An 18070-nucleotide genomic window follows, 5' to 3' on the forward strand; every position below is an offset into this window, starting at 1 on the left:
AATGTGTATCCTTGTAGCCTTTCTTGTAGTCAAAATGTGTACCCCCCATCTCCAGAGGATCAGTTTTGAACTGTTGTTGGAGCCTGCTTCACGGACCCTTAGTGAGGCACGCACTGCTTTAGCAATACCAGACACTGTAGTCACGTCTCAGACAGAATCATGTAATATGCGTGTAATGTAATAGCTTATGCTGAGTTCATATATGATGGTAAATAATCTGAAGTCTATGAGTTTGTTAGACTTAAGGAAGCATTTCCTAGATGTGAGTGGTCATATAGGTTTCCTTTTATTTCCTGGTAAGTATGTCTCATTAGATACAAAAGCAAGATATTTGGATATTTATGCATTTAAGTTTAGTTTCTCAAACAGTTGGAACTGAAGCCTTCAAACCTTGAGATGAATCAATGCTTTTTCAAGTGAGAGCAACACTCATTGCTCTCACTTGAAAGCAGAATTTAGATGATAAGGTCTAGTCAGGTGTCCCATAAATCCCAAAGATGTGTGATGAGGTTGGGGGCTGCACAGTTCAATTCTTCCATGCCTGACTTTAAGCCCGGAGGCCTGTCATGTTGTAATTGTGATAGGCCCTAAAAGTGTGGCCACAGATTTCGAAGCACACTTGCCTAAAATAACACCATACGCCGTAGGATTAAGATTTTCACTGCATGAAGGGAAGCAAAGCCTGAAAAGCAGCTGCAAATACAAACGACAAAGATGTCCCTGACATCTCCGATCTCTCTGAAAGTGTCGGGATGAAATGATAACGCAGGAGTACTTCATAAATGATGGATTGATCCAGGTGAGAGTGTAAAATCCAAATTAGTAAAGGTATTTTGAGATTGACTCGCAGCTGCCAAAGTAGCTTCCATGATGTATTGATTCGGGGCATCAGCTTCAGGCGCAGACAGATTATTCTGTGGTTAATGGTTGTTTTAAGCTGCAGATTAACAATGGGTTACCATTCCTCCTCTGTTAGTATACAGATGTGAAGCAGGACTTACACTAATGCACGGAGTGTGAGCCATCTGGGGGGCGTAGCCAGGGATTTGTGGGCTATGAGGTAAAGGAGGGGGATGTAAGACAGAAAATAAGGTAAGGAAGGCTTTGTTTATTGTTGGGAAATAATAAAAATCTGTCTTTGCAGATGCACAGTGTGCATGTGACTTTTGTATAAGTCACATCATGGAGTGCTTCAATAATCTTTTATGACCCACATACTCTTGCTTTAAATGATCCTCTTGAGGGATGCTACAGTTCTCGGGGGGGGGGGGGGGGCTGCGCTTCCATGTTGATTCCCAGGTGGGCATGACTCTCTTATTTTCACTGGGACTTCATCCATCTGTCAAAAAAAACAACAAAAAACCTCACCTCTGATCATCTAGTATCCTTTGTGACAAACACAGCAATTGTAAAAACAGGATTTTGTTAGCAGGTTGATGCATGATGAGCACACAATCATCATTATACTATAAATAAAAAAAAGAATTTATATTTGTATCCCAAATAAATGTTCTAAATACTAAAGACCGGAAATTAGAATGCTTTAATCCACTGTACTGTGTTGTGATGCTGTCATTGGTTTATGGCTCTCGCCTTGTGCCCCTCCCTAGTGTATGTACTCACACACACACACACACACACACACACACACACACACACACACACACACACACACACACACACACACACACACACACACACACACACACACAGTCGGGCCCTGTCCCTGTTAATCCAACAGGGTTGTGTCTCTGTGCATTGCTGTACTTTTGCAATCTCACGAATTCCCATCGGAAGGCAGAACGCATCACACTTTAAAGCAGCAACTGAAACTGTCTGGATTTACAGCCAGCAGGAGCTTCAGAGCAGAAGCTCTGGTTCAGAGGTGGGACTCAGCTCCACGGGACCCTGCTGAGCCCGACGATGAAGTCCCATGCAGGCGCCACGGCTGTGCTACTTCCTCTCTGCTTCAGTAAGATGGTTTCTGCCTGGATAAGTTGACTGAGAGCGTAGGATGTGTGTGTGTGTGTGTGTGTGTGTGTGTGTGTGTGTGTGTGTGTGTGTGTGTGTGTGTCTGTGTGTGTCTGTGTGTGTCTGTGTGTGTGTTTGTGCGCAATTAAGTCTCCTGGACAAAAGTTTACTCTTATCTTGTCTTGCACTTTACTATTTTCCTGTGTTATCATGTGTCCAACACCCAGATAACAACTGACACTGATCATCTTAATAGGTTTGACAGCAAAAGCCCAAAGTAGTTAAGATGACCGCTAAAGGATTTTCTGTTTAGCCTGTTCTGAAATTGAGGAGCGAGTTTTACAAATGCACTTACCTTAATGAAAAGTGCTGTCATGCTGAGTGTGTATTCATGTGTACGGGTATTTAGTGTACAACTTCTTGTATTTCATTGTGAACTTCAAAATATATGATGTAATTTACTTTAGAAAAAAAAGCTTTCCAGTAATATTATCTCCAATTATGAACATTTTCAATGAGATTGTAGCGATGACTCTTCTTACCCCTTTGTGTTGTGTTTGCTGAAGCTGACAAATCTCTTTTTTATACATTAAATTTACATCAGATGTATATGCAGCCTTGTCTCATGTTAGTTTGGGGGTGTCTGTCAATGGAATTTCTGATGCTGTAGCACAAACTAAGATTTAAGACAGTGGTGTTCTTTCATCCTTGTGGCAACAAACTATCAAGACTGCACATAAGTTAAATGATTAAAACAAACAAAAGCTGAAATGGAGTGAAAAATTAATCCAACAGCCAGCAGGGGGTGCAGTGGTCAGCACTGTTGCCTCACAGCAAGAAGGTTCTAGGTTTGAGCCCCGGCTCCAGCACGAGATCTTTCTGTGTGGAGTCTCCATGTTCTCCCTGTTCCTGTGTGGGTTCTCTCTGGTACTCCAGCTTCCTCCCACAGTCCAAAGACATCAAGAGGGGACGAGGCTGATTGATACTCTAAATTGACCGTAGGTGTGACTGTGAGTGTGAATGGTTGTTTGTCTCTATGTGTTGGTCCTTTTTCAGTAGAATTTCTCCGGTTGAAACGTTCTTCTTCCACAAAGATAACAGCTATCAGTATAGTGTTGGGATCCACTGTAGGGAACACCTTCACCTGTTCCAGCAGGATCTTGTCTGCATGGACTTAAGATTGTTCGAAAACTATAAGAAAAGAATACCATAAAATGTAAAACATTTTCTGAAAAATTGGAAAGGACAAATATTGATTGAAAGCAGACAAACGTACACACTTATTCCTCATAGTCATCTCATGAGAATCATCCATCCATCGTCGTCTTCCGCTTATTGCTTACTAGTAAGGGTTGTGGGGGGGCTGGAATCTATCCCAGCATCTACGGGCGAGAGGTGGGGTTCACCCTGGACAGGTCGCCAGTCCATCGCAGGGCCAACATATCGAGACAGACAACCACTCACCCTCACATTCATACCTACGGTCAATTTAGTGTATCAATCAGCCTCGTCCTCTCTTGATGTCTTTGGACTGTGGGAGGAAGCTGGAGTACCAGAGAGAACCCACGCAGGAACAGGGAGAACAAGCAGACTCCACACAGAAAGATCTCACGCCCGAGCCGGGACTTGAACCCGGAACCTTCTTGCTGGGAGGCCACAGTGCTGACCACTGCACCATCGTGCAGCCTTATGAGAATCAATGCAAATTAATTTGTCTGAATAAATGTGAATGTTGTTCACACATCCATAAAAATGCACACACCTATTCTTGTAGGATTAATAATATAATCCCAGGATTCCCTCTGAAATATTGTAAAACACTCTTCTTAAAAGTGCAAACATGCCTCAGTATAGCAGCTCAGTCTCGACTATATGAATTATCTTCACAAGGAAGATTTGTAGCCATAAATACAATGTGATGATATGATATGCAAAAACTTGTCAACATGAAACCCCATCAAACCACCTCAGGATGAACTGGAAGCTGCGTGAACAGCATGGATCACATACTGGTGTATGCTCTGGTGTACTGGTGTACTAGTGAGCACCAGCGATGGGTCCCACTCACAAGAAGGGATCCAGTCATTCACATCCCAGAACACACCATTGTGTACTGATGAATGTTTTTTATTTTCTTTCTTTCTCTAGACAGTCTCTGTTTTAAATAAATGTTTTCATATTCCAAGAAGAACTCAGGGATTGTGTTGTGTTTGAGCTGATCGATGCATTGGGACAGTTCACACAAGCTTATGTAACCCCACATTGACTTTGGCTTTTAGTATACATAATCCCTCCAGATGAATGGAATACAACATATTTCTGCATATTTGATCCATTCAAGCAGCAGTTGGACCATGTCTCTGTAAACATTGTATTTTACGAGAGGAAATCCCCAGACAAGCGCATTAAGTTTTATTTGATCTAGTCTTTTGCCATCAATTCATTTATTGTACTCATTTACACACACACGCACACACATACACTCACACCAGTGGGATTGCATATGCCTTTGTATTGTAATTATCCTCATTTATATTTGGTTTCTCTTATCTTTTCCTCATCAACAGGTTTGATTCGAGTGTGTAGTGGAGCTGCAATTCCTATCTCGTGTGGTTCCATCTACAAGAGCTTTGCACAGTGTTTACTCTCACTCGGGGACAGTTTGGTAGAAACACAAAAAGGCCAGAGCACACAGGACATCGATGCCATCTGCAGGTGAGGATCTGCTTGTCACCATGACAACCATTATGTCACACATGATCTCACTCGATATTACCTCAATTGTCATTGTAATCCTGCATTGATTGTTGGGAGCACAACAATGAGGTATCATTATAGTACCTCATTTATAAAAACATTTGCTGAGGAGTCTCTTTGAAATAAAAAAGTGGTCAAACAAGACTTGGAGTTCTAATGCTAAAAGGAGCTCTGGTGCAAATTCTGTATCAGGTCATCACTATGATATTTGATGCATTGTAATGGTGGAAAAAAATGATTACAAGTGTGATAGGGTGACAACATTTGCTTCCGCACCCCAGCACCAGGTTGTTTTGTGTACCAATACACAGATTACAAAGTCTGTGTTGTGTGGAGAGTTTTCTGGATGGTTAAACAGACCAGGGAACCCAGACCTCCTCATCTTCCGCATCCTGACATTTTTGTCCCAAAGCTGTCTGACAAGCTTGCCAGACATTCCTCTGGCTCTCCTTTTCTTTCGTAATGTAAACAAAAACTGTCCCACAGTGGACTTGAGCTCACAACCACGGCATAGACAGCAGACATGCCTGCAAGGAGAGTGAAACTCGCTGTTACTGGCATCTGTCACAGCACATGACATCTGTTAAGGCTACTGTGCATCACATTTTCTCATAAATTAAAATTCCTTACAGTCAAGCTACAGAAGTTCACACAATCCTCATTAAGCTCATCACAGTTTGGTGAATGTCACATTTCCAGTGTTTGTAGTGGTGACTTTCCTGCTCTAGAACATGTGCTCTCCGCTACCTTGAATGAGGATAAATGAGTTGATCATGCAGCTCTTCTAGACTTTGCAAACATTATTGGACCAAATGGATCAAACTGTAGCACTCGGGACACCAATCATTTCACCGGAGTTATCTGATGCCAAAACAAGTTCCCCACCGTTTTACAGACGCAGCAGTAACAATGAAGCAAGCTCATGACCTAAATGCGTTGTGTTTGTAACGTCACTGCTGGAAGATGGAGGCAGATGTTCTGCACTATAGCTTCAATGTGTCAAGAGAGGTTTACTCACATTAGCTGCTGTGAATTAACACATTCCTCTGCCACTTTACTGTCACTTATGTGTCAATGCAAGTTTCACCATCAGTTGTCTTTCAAGGACAACTTCTATTCTGGGACTTGCTCTCTTGAAGCATGCCACCAGCTACCACGAGCGACCAAATAAAGCATAATTAACATAGACTTTATCATTTGCTTGGGTGTTTACCGTTTTTAATAATGTCAAATCGTTGATATGTCTCAATGCTTTTATCTTTCCTGGTGTCTGAGTTATTGCAGTAAATTTTTAGGGCCAGAGCCCGAAGCAAGGCTTCAGGGCGAAGCCCTATTGTTATTGTTTCTCCATCTGAACACAACGTTTCTTCCTGGTATCTTGAAGATCCTGGAATGCGTTCCATGTTTGTGCCAACTCTGCCCTGGCTGGTTGTCCTGGAGAAGCAGCAGCAGTCTGGGAGTCTCTAAGACAAGAGTCCAGGAAGACACAGTTCTCTGGTAACCTCTATGACATGTGCGCCAGCCGCACCACGCTCCCGCCCAGCACTGTGCCTGCACCTCAGAGTCCTCCCACCTCTGACCAGACCAACCAGGAAACACTGAAGGGACACACACACAAGTACAGTCCCACCCTCAACACACTGATCTTTCCCATTTGCAGCACTTTATTAGCATTACCCAGATTTTAGTTATGGTTCTGTGAGTCGCATGTAGGCTGATGAGCTGTGTTTGCTCTGAGACACAAGTGTTGCTGAGTCTTTTATACTTGTATATTTATTTATGTTTTTTCCGACCTGCCTCGTGACATGAACTGAATCCAGACATCAGCATGCTCCACATGCAGCTGGAAGGTAAATGTTGGCTCATCTGTGAGACCTGTGAACTACATTACCCATTATTCCCTTCCCTGCATTGATGTGCAGCCATATTTAAACTTTGGAGAAGCACAAATCAGGCTTTAGTCTTTTAAATCAGAACACTTAACAGGTCCCCCTCTGTGTGATAATGTAACAACTCTAAAATCAGGATTTCAGAAGCTGAATCAAACATTTGGTTCATTGTTTCTTATGTGCAAAAGGTGGCATATAGTACTCAGGCATTTAAGAAGTCTTAACATGATCAGAACAGAAGCTGGCTAAGAGGCTGCTTTCTTTCTGGTGTGGATACATAACTGTAGTATTCTGATTACTTCAGACAAGTGGACTGCACACCTGCCACCCACCCTTAACCTCTGTGTTAGATGACTTATTCGCATGGTTCTGATGTCATTTTCAAGCAGTTATGTTTAATCTTTTATGTGCTTAAGACTTGATTAGAGTATTTAAGTTATTGTGGTCATCCCTGGTGAGGGAGTTTAAATGTAGGGAACAAAAACAGAGGATGTTACAATAAGAGGATATAATCAGTATGAAAACATATCAATGTCTCTGTATTATTTTGACTGTTGTTGGACACATAATGGAACCAGTTCCCTTTTGCAATCTACCACTTCCTTATCAATGTATCCACGGTATGATTTTTGGTTTGATTTGATTTGCATGATTGTCAGTATTCACAGTGTTTTAGAGTGGCTCAAGCCTCATTGTTTCACTAGCATTTGTAACCCAACACAAATGTTATTAAAAGAGTCTTCACTGTAACATCAATTCCATTGTTTAATTTTTGTCTGTTTCTTTTTTAGAATTAAATCTTTTTTTGTCTGTTTGTTAGTGAGAGAAAAAGAGAGAGAGATAGAGAGCAAGAGAGAGTAGGAGCGTGTCTGTGTGTGTGTATCTTAATACTCTTAAACTGTTTCGTAACAGCAGTGTCATGTGTAGATTAATCTCATCTGTCTTCATTCATCTGGTGTGTAGCAGGTTGCACCTTGAAAGCCTTGAAAACAGTCTTAGTGCCCTCAAAGAACCTGCGCAGATGACAAGAAGGAAGGAGGACTGGCTGTGCGTTACGTTGCTATGTCAACATGGTCGCCAACGACTGGCTTGACCACAATGATAAGATATTTTTACAGTAATAGCTGAAAGTGATGCCCTGCTTTGTGCCTGTGTCAGATTTTTCCACTACACTCACCTCCTGATCAGTCTCCCTGCCTTATCTTTCCTTTTCTTAACTATCTTTCCATCATTATCTTGATATACGGTTGTTCATGTCAGTTTTTAGATGTTAAATATTGGTATATTTCTCATGCAAGGAGGACAGCGTATGAAGTGTCCCCACAGAATATCTGTGTGTTTGCTCTCATGAATCTGTCCTCATCCAGCATTTCACTTTAGAAAATCTGAAACTTCGACGTGAAATCTTTTTAAGGTAACCCTAAGTCCTCACATTCTGCGCCGAGCTGTTGAAAGGTTTAAATTACAGCAGTGTTTTTTAAAATTTTCTCCTCCTGGTTAGGAGATGCTGAGCAACAATTTCAGGGTTTTGCCCAACACTCTCTTTTGGATAACAGATGGTGTGTAAGCAGCATCAAACATGGTTGGGATTATGGCATCCACATGTCAAAGACTGCATCATCTACTCTATAGGACCAGGATGTAAACAAATGCTGCTGACCCTTCAAACTATATCCTGCACACCAACAATCTGTGAAAACATTCAGTACCTTTAAAAGCAGGACATCTATTGTGTGTGTTGTACAGAGACTGATAGGATGTTGGAGTGTATGAATGAAATTGATGTGACTAATACTTCACAATCACAGGGTGCAGCATGTTTCTATTAATGAAAGAGTGACAAGTGACTTACATTAATGACATTTTAAAGAATTCAATTTTAAATAATATAGCAATCATTTTAAAGAATTTTAAAGGAAAGAGGAAGCTTCTCCATTGTTGCCAGAGTTATTAAGCCTGATGTGAAATAAATACCAAATTAAACCTGTGATGATGGTACATCATCTCTGAATTCTGCAATGTATGTAGGTAGAACATAAAAAATTACATAGATCTTTGTATTTATGTGTTACACAGTCATGATTTCAGTACATTAACAACAAATATTCCTGGGGCCTCAACAGGAATGTTGTCAGTGACTGTATGTGTGCGTAAAAGAGGATTCTGTTTCTTCCTTTGATCCAGTCATTGTTATATATATTCATGAAAAATTAAACAATAAATGAAAATTTAAAAAACTAATTAAACATTTTTTCCAGCTTTGTGTAAAAAGTGTAGGCTTTAAAGGACTTAATGACAAAAACAGCACAGTGTGCTTCATGTAGTAAACAGCTCTACAAATTGTTCAGAGAACTCAGTGTACTACATTCATTCCTCGTAGCAGTTTCAAGTACCCCTGCTTTCAGTTCAGCTGTAGTTCCGCTGTAGTTAGGGCCTGCCACTCAATAGCGGGGTCAGTTGTCCAAGCCATTAGCCCACAGTGGGCCCAAAAGTCCCCCCAGACCTCAAATCTGCTTAAATAATACATTGGGAATCATCTTATTCCTAGACATGTACGAGACGCAGGGTGGACCTGGGTTGCTGTAGTACCTTGTAACCATAGACCCAGAATGAGCGGGGGGAACTCCAGCAAACATGCTCACTTTAGTGACACATTTCTCACCTCTAAGTGAAATGTTTAATAGTCAAAAAGTCCAATTAGACCACGTGAATCAGGGTTATATATTTTCATGGTTCACTGCTCACCGGGTTTCCTTCAGGAGATGCAGAATGAACAAGACAGCTAGAGTAGTTTGGAGAAGTTAGGCTGAGTCCAGAACAAGTGTTGTGAGGTTTGCAGAGGCCTGAGGTCAGACCATGGAGGAACTGGCCCGGGAGAGCATCAGCCTGCTGGCTCGCTCTGCATCCCACTCAGCGCCTCCACAGCTTGGCTCTTTCGGTGCTGTGTTCATAATGCTGAAGTCTGCGCTGGGTGCCGGACTGCTCAACTTTCCCTGGGCTTTCCAGAAGGCAGGAGGCGTGACCACCGCCATCAGTGTGGAGCTGGTGAGAACTCACTCCAACACCTGCAAGAGTTAATGCTGAATTTGTTTTATGATTTGATTGAAAATAAATTACTCAGTTGTTATCTGAACTAACTGATGAGAAAGATTATTCATGAGGTGTGTGTCAGTTGTATGCACAGTGTGTATGTGCGCAGTAAACACTCTTGCAGAACTTTGTCTTCTCAGTGTGAAAGGGGTGCATGTGTTTCACAGGTGAGCTCTAATGAAGCCTCCAGTTTAAGTGAGGACCAGAACTTTCACTGCACTGCATCTACTGACTGTTGTCTAAGTAGCCTGGGGCCTCAGTAGGTCAGGGGCCCCTGAACCTGGTTGAAAGGATAGAAAGAACCTTCCTGTTTTTGTTCCCATTTCCCTTTATAATACTGCTGTAAAGTGGACAAATAAGTTTAAATGAGCCTGCTTCTGAATATGGAGGACAGATGTTTGACAGTTGAATAAAATTCTCAAAATCAAAATACATATCTGGGGTCACAAGTTTCATTCTGTGGTTTCTATTTTGTTTTGTGTGTTGTGTATAACATGTAATTCTATTGCTGGAAATCCTTAATGATGAACTGAAAAAAAAAAATTCTCCTCCTATCCGTGAACAAAATTTTAAAGTTTTGGGTCATTTTTCAATCTTGTTAGCTCAGTGTCTGTTATCAGCGTTGTGTGTGAATGGAGATTACACTGGGGTTTTTGGTGCTTGGGCAGGTCTCACTGGTGTTCCTCATCAGTGGTTTGGTCATCCTTGGCTACGCCTCATCTGTCAGCAGACAAAAGACCTATCAGGATGTAGTTCGAGAAGTGTGTGGACAAGCTGTTGGCAAACTCTGTGAGGTCTGTTTCTGCTTCAACCTCTTCATGATATGCGTTGCCTTCCTGGTAGTGGTGCAGGATCAGCTGGAGAAATGTAAGTATAGCCGAGTCCAACCAGAACACTCATGAATTATGTTAGATTTCATGATTTGGGCTCAGTCAATCATTGCTTCCAGTAAACCACATTGTCATGAACAACAACCTCAACAAATATGTAGATCAATTGAAACCTCTCCGACAGTTTGAATCAGAATTGAACATTTACAGTTGAGCTGTAGTATTCAATCCCACTTAATACGGTAATGGGGCCTACATTGAAGCGCTAAGTTTTAGTGCTGTGGATGTTTTCAGGAGTCCATCCATCCATCCATTTTCTTCCACTTATTCCTGTTAGGGTTGCCGGGGGGGGGGGGGCAGCGGCGAGAGGCGGGGTTCACCCTGGACAGGTCGCCAGTCCATCGCAGGGCCAACACATATAGACAGACAACCATTCACACTCACAGTCACACCTACAGTCAGTTTAGACTATGTTTTGAGCAGTATCGTTGTTATTTTGTCAGTGTAGCTATTGTTAGCCATCGGGCATCATTAGCTTCAAGCTAATTATATGTAACTGACTCTTTCTACATTTTGAAGTCATAAAGACGTAATGCAGGAGGAAAAACATCTTTCTTAGCTGAAGACATGCAGTTATGAGCTCTTGAATGGCAAAATATACTTTTGTGGGTGAAGTATCATGTGGGCATAGCTACCTAAGCCACAGATCAACCATTTATGGACCAGGTCTGATCCGGATCAAGCCCAGAGCTGTACATTTTTAGAGACTAAAAAGTGTCATTGAGGCACTCAGTTTGTGGATAATTGAAAAGCTTTTTTTCAATATCATTATACAATGTCTTTCCAACCACAAATCACCCACACTTTCATTTTCATTCAGCATGCAGAAGGATAAATGTGACTGCAGGCTGTGGTAAAACCCTTTTTCATTTTTCTTATGTGATTTTGTCCATCTGAAACCCTTCTAATCCCTTTAATGTTTTTGCTCTGTTCCAATTTTAAACAAAGCATTTGATTGGATTTACAAACACACACCCCCCAAAAACATTTTGATCAGAAATTGCACACTGAGCATAGGGCAGATGGCTCGAAGCACTTAGTGAGATAGGACAAAATGCTTTAAACACATACACAGAGATGTTCTGTTTTCATTATGCTACTCAAAAACAACCAGGCTTCACAATGTTCATGAATGTTTGGTAAATCTGAAAGGCACTGAGGTGAGGTTAGTATCTTCACAGCAGCTAAATAATCAATTTGCAAATGTTTTCCAGTGTCTATTTCCTTGTATGACACGGTGACGGGGTCAAGTGAGGGTGAAATGCCGTATCACTGGTATACTGACCAGCGGTTTTCCCTCTTCGTCATGTGTCTCTTCATCATCCTACCACTGTCCATCCCAAAAGAAATTGGCATCCAGAAGTACACAAGGTACATGAGATTTTATCTCCCACATTTAGATGAGAAACTCTTGTTATCTGATTATTCTCTCCTGTCTTCAGTGTGTTGGGGACTCTAGCTGCGACCTATCTCTGTGTGGCAGTGATTGCTAAATATTACCTCATGGAGAGCAACGTTGTCGTGATAACTCCCGAGCACAGCCAAGGGTCAGTGTTTTTAATCCATTCATTACTGGCCTGCTGTTGTTGTATTGTGTACACCATTTAATGTCTGCGTGTTCTGTTTTTCAGTGCGAGTTCATGGGCATCGATGTTTAGTGTTGTGCCAACCATCTGCTTTGGCTTCCAGGTAGGATTATATCACTTTCAGGCTGGTTTTGTATTTTTTCAACAGTGCATGTAGCCAACGTGTATGTTATGTACGCATTGTGTTCGATGGAACACATCAAATTTGGGGTTAACGTTGTTTGAATAAGGAGAAAATACGGTAAGTGAAAGTTCCCAATTTAATGCTGAGTGCCAGTCATGGACAGATGGGGTGATTAGGGGTCCATCCATCCATTGTCATCTTCCGCTTATTACTAGTAAGGGTCGCGGGGGGGCTGGAGCCTATCCCAGCATCTACGGGCGAGAGGCGGGGTTCACCCTGGACAGGTTGCCAGTCCATCGCAGGGCCAACATACTGCGACGAACAACCATACCTCATACCTACGGTCAATTTAGAGAATCCAATCAGCCTAGTCCCCAATTGATGTCTTTGGACTGTGGGAGGAAGCTGGAGTACCGGGAGGCCACAGTGCTAACCACTGCACCACCGTGCAGCCCTGTGATTAGGGGTCATAGATGCAAAAACAAGCAGCTGCTCTTGTGAACTACGACCAAAAATACTAGGCTGCTTGATGCAGATGCAAATTAATTAGGATCGTTTTTCATGGTGGGCACATGGATTCTAGGTGGTTGCTGTTGGATCCTCAAGAAAGACCACATTAGAACCCAGGTTTAAATGGTGGTTGGTACACTGGACTTTACTTTGGATGTTCAGGTTCTTTTTTTGTCCTGTTTATAGATGTTTCATATCATGAACACATCATCATATTTTCCTGGTCTTTACCAAGTGTTTTTATACTTATAGAATTGTTCTCATATTAATAATATTGTCATATTAAATGCCTCAAATACTGACAAAAAATGCAAGATCGATATTGGAGAACATACAAGCTGAGATCCAGTACCACATCATTTACCAGTCTTGAAACAGGATCCTGTCACTTCCCAGTTATCTCAGGTATCTCAGCTTAATATCAGGCTGCATACAGGAAATAATTTTGTTGCCACTCTGATAAAGTAGCCTACACAGAAAGTTGTGCTTCCACTGGTGACGACTCATTTAGAGCACAGAAGAAGAATTGATTTCCAGTGTGCAACACAAGTTGAACAAGGCTAGCAAAGTCTACGCAATGTGTAAATATTTTTCATGATAAAATCCAACCAATAAAATGTTAATATGTGCAGTCTTGAGGCTTGAGTTTAGAGGGTTTTCACATGTTTTTATGAGAGATCAATATAATTTATTACAACAATTTACATGTTTTGTGAACACTTGTTAGATGCTTGCTGCTGTATTCCTGTGATGAGACAAAGTAATTCAATCACCCCCCCCCCCTGCAAATATTTGAATAATCGCTTGTGTGTGCTCGCAGTGTCATGAAGCTTGTATAGCCATCTACAGCAGCATGGAGAACCAGAGGCTGTTGCACTGGGTGGTCATCTCCGTGGTCTCCATGTTCTTCTGTTTACTCATCTACACTCTCACTGGTGAGTTGCCCACAGAGCATCAACCTCCAGGAGTCACGAGTCACCTGAAAGCTGCTAACTCTCTCCATCACCAGGTGTGTACGGCTTCATGACCTTCGGCCGAGATGTTGCTTCAGATATTTTGATGTCATATCCAGGAAATGATGTTGTCATGATCATCTCCAGGCTTCTTTTTGGCATATCAATTGTAACCATTTATCCTATTATTCTTCTTCTGGGGAGGTAAGCAACACCAACATCTGTAGACAAAGAACTTCTATGATTACTGTATAACATGTACAGAAAGTCAAACACATCTGTGTGTCAAACAGATCTGTCATCTTGAACCTGATGCTACGTGTCCAAAGGAATCGCAGGGGAATTGTCACACACTCTTTTGAGAGTCGCTGTAGAGTAGTTCTCACTGTCATCTGGATCACAATCACGCTTCTTATCGCTATGTTTGTTCCCGACATGGGCGAGGTCATCAGCATCATCGGAGGGATTAGTGCCTTCTTCATCTTTATCTTTCCTGGTATGAAAGTAACCATGATTCATTCTAAGCTATATTTTATTGATACCAGTACGTGAGAGACAAGTGAGAGGTGACAGGATACAAACTTCTATGCTATTTGCTTGTCAGTTACCAATCTGTCCCCAAACATTGGTCCAGACGGCATACTTTGCAGGTGTGATTTAAAAAAAAAGTGAAAAACTATCAATAAAAAATGAAGTAGAGGTTGACAGATCACATTCAAATGAATGAAGTCCTACAAAATATTGGACCAATGTGTTAATTTTCATACAAAACCATGAATGTTTAAACCGAGGATGTTGCAATGACAACATATGGCCACCAGGGGCCGATCATTCCTAACTTTACTATGTGTATCTGTATTTCTTGACATTAACACGCGTTCATAGAAGTGGCTCAGTTCCACATTATATTCATATCTATGCTATTTGCTTGTCAGTTACCTGAAAAAAAACCTTTGAGTTGCAGCAACCTGAGTGTCTGTAGGCTGCCTTTACACAGCGATTAATGACTTTACACAAGGTTATGACAGTGATTGTGTCTGTCTTGTATTGCAGGTCTTTGCCTGGTGTTCATAATGCAAAGTGAACCTGTGGGTCCGAGAGCCAGGTGAGTCACTTGAGGCTTATTGAGCTCATCACTGCCAGATACATCCTCATGTCACAGTATATGAATCTATGGTGACGTTTGCTCGCTGCTCTGTATGGGCAGCACATGCATAACTTGGTATCTCCAGTCAACCCTTTGCTAACTTAAATATCCATCCATCCATCCATCCATCCATCCATCCATCCATCCATCCATCCATTTTCTTTCGCTTATCCTGTTAAGGGTAATGGGGGGGCTGGAGCCTTTCCCAGCGGCTTTCAGGCGAGGGTTCACCGTGGACAGGTTGCTGTCTACAGTCTAACTTGAATACATAATTTGATTGAATGGCTCTTCTAGACTTTCCAAATGATGTTTTCAGACAATTTCTGGTGGTGACAGGGGTCGTTTCATGAGTTGTTCTGATGGGCTGTGTAACCACAGTGTAGGCTGTTCGATCCTATGATGTCAGCACAGTGACAATTTGTGAAAAATTCCATCTCCATAAGATGGAGACAAATTTTCAGCACTGTGGCTTTAAAACCTCAATCAGCATTCATTTCCATGTTGGACTGTTGAGAAAATAATAATATTAATAATAATAATAATAATAATGATGATAATAATAATAATAATAATAATGATAATAATAATAATAATAATAATAATAATAATAATAACTTTATTGCAGACTCTAAGGTCCAGATAAGAGCTAAAAAAACCAATACATACATATATTTATAAAAGACACAATAAAAGAGCCATCGCAACAATTCACAATGCAACATGTACAGATCACTAAAACAAGTAAAAATGTCAATACCTTCAAAGGAGACTACCATACCAATGCTTCCATATCTTGGACAGATAGCGTGTAGTGCTAAATTTTATGCCAGTCAGTGCCATGATCAACAGTTCTCTGAGTTATTCAACCGACATATAAATTTATACATCAAATTTCTCAACGTGGCATGCAGTGTATTAACACCTGCAGCCACAAACATTTCACTGGCGCTACACCAACGTGGTCTCCTCAGCAGAATTCTCAAAGCATCATTGTAGGCTACTTGAAGTTTACTCAGGCTTGCTTTGCTGTAATTAGACCACAGGTGGGCAGTATAGAGAGGAGTGCTGTGTGCTCTGAACAAAGCCTCCTTCACCTCATCAGTACACGCTCCAAACTTGCGAAGCAAACTATTTGCTTGAGCATTTAGACAACGGCATTGCCTGTAAATGTCTTGGTCATCCTTCAACTGGTCAGTAATGAGATGCCCAAGATACTTGACTTTGCTCATAAATCTCAAGTTATTACCTGCCAATTTGAATGTAGGAAACATCAGACACTTGTCATCCTTTGTTCTACAAATCATGACCACACTCTTATCTGTATTAAATTTCATGTCATGGACAACACCATATTCAGAACAGACATGAAGAAGCTGCTGGAGACCAGCACTGCAGGGACTGAAGACCACGAGGTCATCCGCATGCATGATATGATTCGCCAAAGTATTGCCTATCATACACCCAGTGTTACAGGTGTTCAGGATGATAGAAAGGTCATCAGCATACAGATTAAAAAGAACTGGAGAGAGGATTCCACCCTGTCTGACCCCATTCCTGACCCCAAAAGGCGCAGAGACACAATGACCCCACTTTACATGCATTGTCTGGTTGGCATACCAGTAGGACTTCTCACACTACATTTAGGTACACCTCTGTTACTCTTTTTGTCAAATAACTTGAAGTGATTGACCCGATCGAAAGCTTTTGAGGCATCAATAAAACTCATTAAAACTGAGGAATTCTTATCTCTGTAGGTATTGACAATTTCCTTTCAGGAATAAATGGCCAAGTCTGTGCCATGCTTAGCTTTGAAGCCGAATTAGTTATCAGTGGAAGAAATAATCTCCACAATTCAAAAACTTTAGACAGTACACTGGCAAGGGCTATTGATCTGTAATTATCAGAGCAGCCAACTTTACCAGATTTATCCTTGATCACCAGAACTAACAAGACAGATATCATTGTATTCAGCAAGAAACCATGAATTAAAAAAGCATTGAAGCAGATGGCAAGAAGGGCGGCTAACCTCATGCTGGCATATTTAATGTGCTCAGCAGTGATGAAGAAAATCTGTGGTGATATGCATCTATCTATCTATCTATCTATCTATCTATCTATCTATCTATCTATCTCTCTATCTCTCTATCTATCTACTGTATCTATCTATCTATCTATCTATCTATCTATCTATCTATCTATCTGTCTGTCTGTCTGTCTATCTATCTATCTCTATCTTTCTATCTGTCTATCTATCTATCTATCTATCTATCTATCTATCTATCTATCTATCTATCTATCTGTCTGTCTGTCTGTCTATCTATCTATCTCTATCTTTCTATCTGTCTATCTATCTATCTATCTATCTATCTATCTATCTATCTATCTATCTATCTATCTATCTATCTATCTACTGTATCTATCTATCTATCTATCTATCTATCTATCTATCTATCTTTCTGTCTGTCTGTCTGTCTATCTATCTATCTATCTCTATCTATCTATCTATCTATCTATCTATCTATCTATCTATCTATCTATCTATCTCTCTATCTCTCTATCTACTGTATCTATCTATCTATCTATCTTTCTGTCTGTCTGTCTGTCTATCTATCTATCTATCTCTATCTATCTATCCATCTATCTATCTATCTATCTATCTATCTATCTATCTATCTATCTATCTATCTATCTATCTATCTATCTATCTATCTACTGTATCTATCTATCTATCTATCTATCTATCTACTGTATCGATCTATCTATCTATCTATCTATCTATCTATCTATCTATCTATCTATCTATCTATCTATCTATCTATCTATCTATCTATCTTTCTGTCTGTCTGTCTGTCTATCTATCTATCTATCTATCTCTATCTATCTATCTATCTATCTATCTATCTATCTATCTATCTATCTATCTATCTATCTATCTATCTATCTATCTATCTATCTATCTATCTATCTAGCTATCTATCTATCTAATTGTTCACATTTCTCTGTACTCATTATTTTCTTGGTGTCACAAACATCCTTCTCTTCTTCTTCAGGGTGATTTTAACAGTCTGGGGAGTCATCACGATTGTCGTCGGAGCCTTCATCTTCGGACAGAGCACAACCATCGCTATCATGGAGCTTTTAAACAAATTCTGA

At 40.8% G+C, this 18070-nt stretch overlaps 2 protein-coding genes across 2 annotated transcripts; both read left to right on the top strand.

The window, feature by feature from the left end:
* The first annotated feature begins 1706 nt into the window (after positions 1-1706).
* On the top strand, positions 1707-7586 carry nrn1lb (neuritin 1-like b). The gene is made up of 3 exons (XM_086194841.1): positions 1707-1972; positions 4539-4686; positions 6113-7586. The coding sequence occupies exons 1-3, from the start codon at positions 1924-1926 to the stop codon at positions 6414-6416; spliced, it is 501 nt and encodes a 166-aa protein (XP_086050967.1). The 5' UTR covers positions 1707-1923; the 3' UTR covers positions 6417-7586.
* Positions 7587-9473: 1887 nt separating this feature from the next.
* slc38a8b (solute carrier family 38 member 8b) lies at positions 9474-18070 on the top strand. The gene is made up of 10 exons (XM_086194829.1): positions 9474-9662; positions 10376-10574; positions 11812-11968; positions 12040-12144; positions 12229-12286; positions 13638-13752; positions 13827-13974; positions 14064-14266; positions 14824-14875; positions 17968-18070. Exons 1-10 carry the CDS (start codon positions 9474-9476, stop codon positions 18068-18070), a joined length of 1329 nt encoding a protein of 442 aa, XP_086050955.1.

This window comes from Aulostomus chinensis, chromosome 2 (genome assembly GCF_037954235.1).
Source record: "Aulostomus chinensis isolate RoL2024-O1b breed Wild chromosome 2, RoL_Achi_v1.0, whole genome shotgun sequence".
In the NCBI taxonomy this organism is placed as follows: domain Eukaryota; kingdom Metazoa; phylum Chordata; class Actinopteri; order Syngnathiformes; family Aulostomidae; genus Aulostomus; species Aulostomus chinensis.

What these genes read in the sequence shown, in the direction of transcription:
- nrn1lb (XM_086194841.1), top strand. Translation starts at nt 1,924, where the DNA reads ATGAAGTCCCATGCAGGCGCCACGGCTGTGCTACTTCCTCTCTGCTTC. An exon ending in GCTACTTCCTCTCTGCTTCA is followed by an intron (nt 1,973 to 4,538) that starts GTAAGATGGTTT and finishes CCTCATCAACAG; the next exon opens with GTTTGATTCGAGTGTGTAGT. An exon ending in GACATCGATGCCATCTGCAG is followed by an intron (nt 4,687 to 6,112) that starts GTGAGGATCTGC and finishes GGTATCTTGAAG; the next exon opens with ATCCTGGAATGCGTTCCATG.
- slc38a8b (XM_086194829.1), top strand. Translation starts at nt 9,474, where the DNA reads ATGGAGGAACTGGCCCGGGAGAGCATCAGCCTGCTGGCTCGCTCTGCA. An exon ending in ACTCCCGAGCACAGCCAAGG is followed by an intron (nt 12,145 to 12,228) that starts GTCAGTGTTTTT and finishes TCTGTTTTTCAG; the next exon opens with TGCGAGTTCATGGGCATCGA. An exon ending in CCATCTGCTTTGGCTTCCAG is followed by an intron (nt 12,287 to 13,637) that starts GTAGGATTATAT and finishes GTGTGCTCGCAG; the next exon opens with TGTCATGAAGCTTGTATAGC.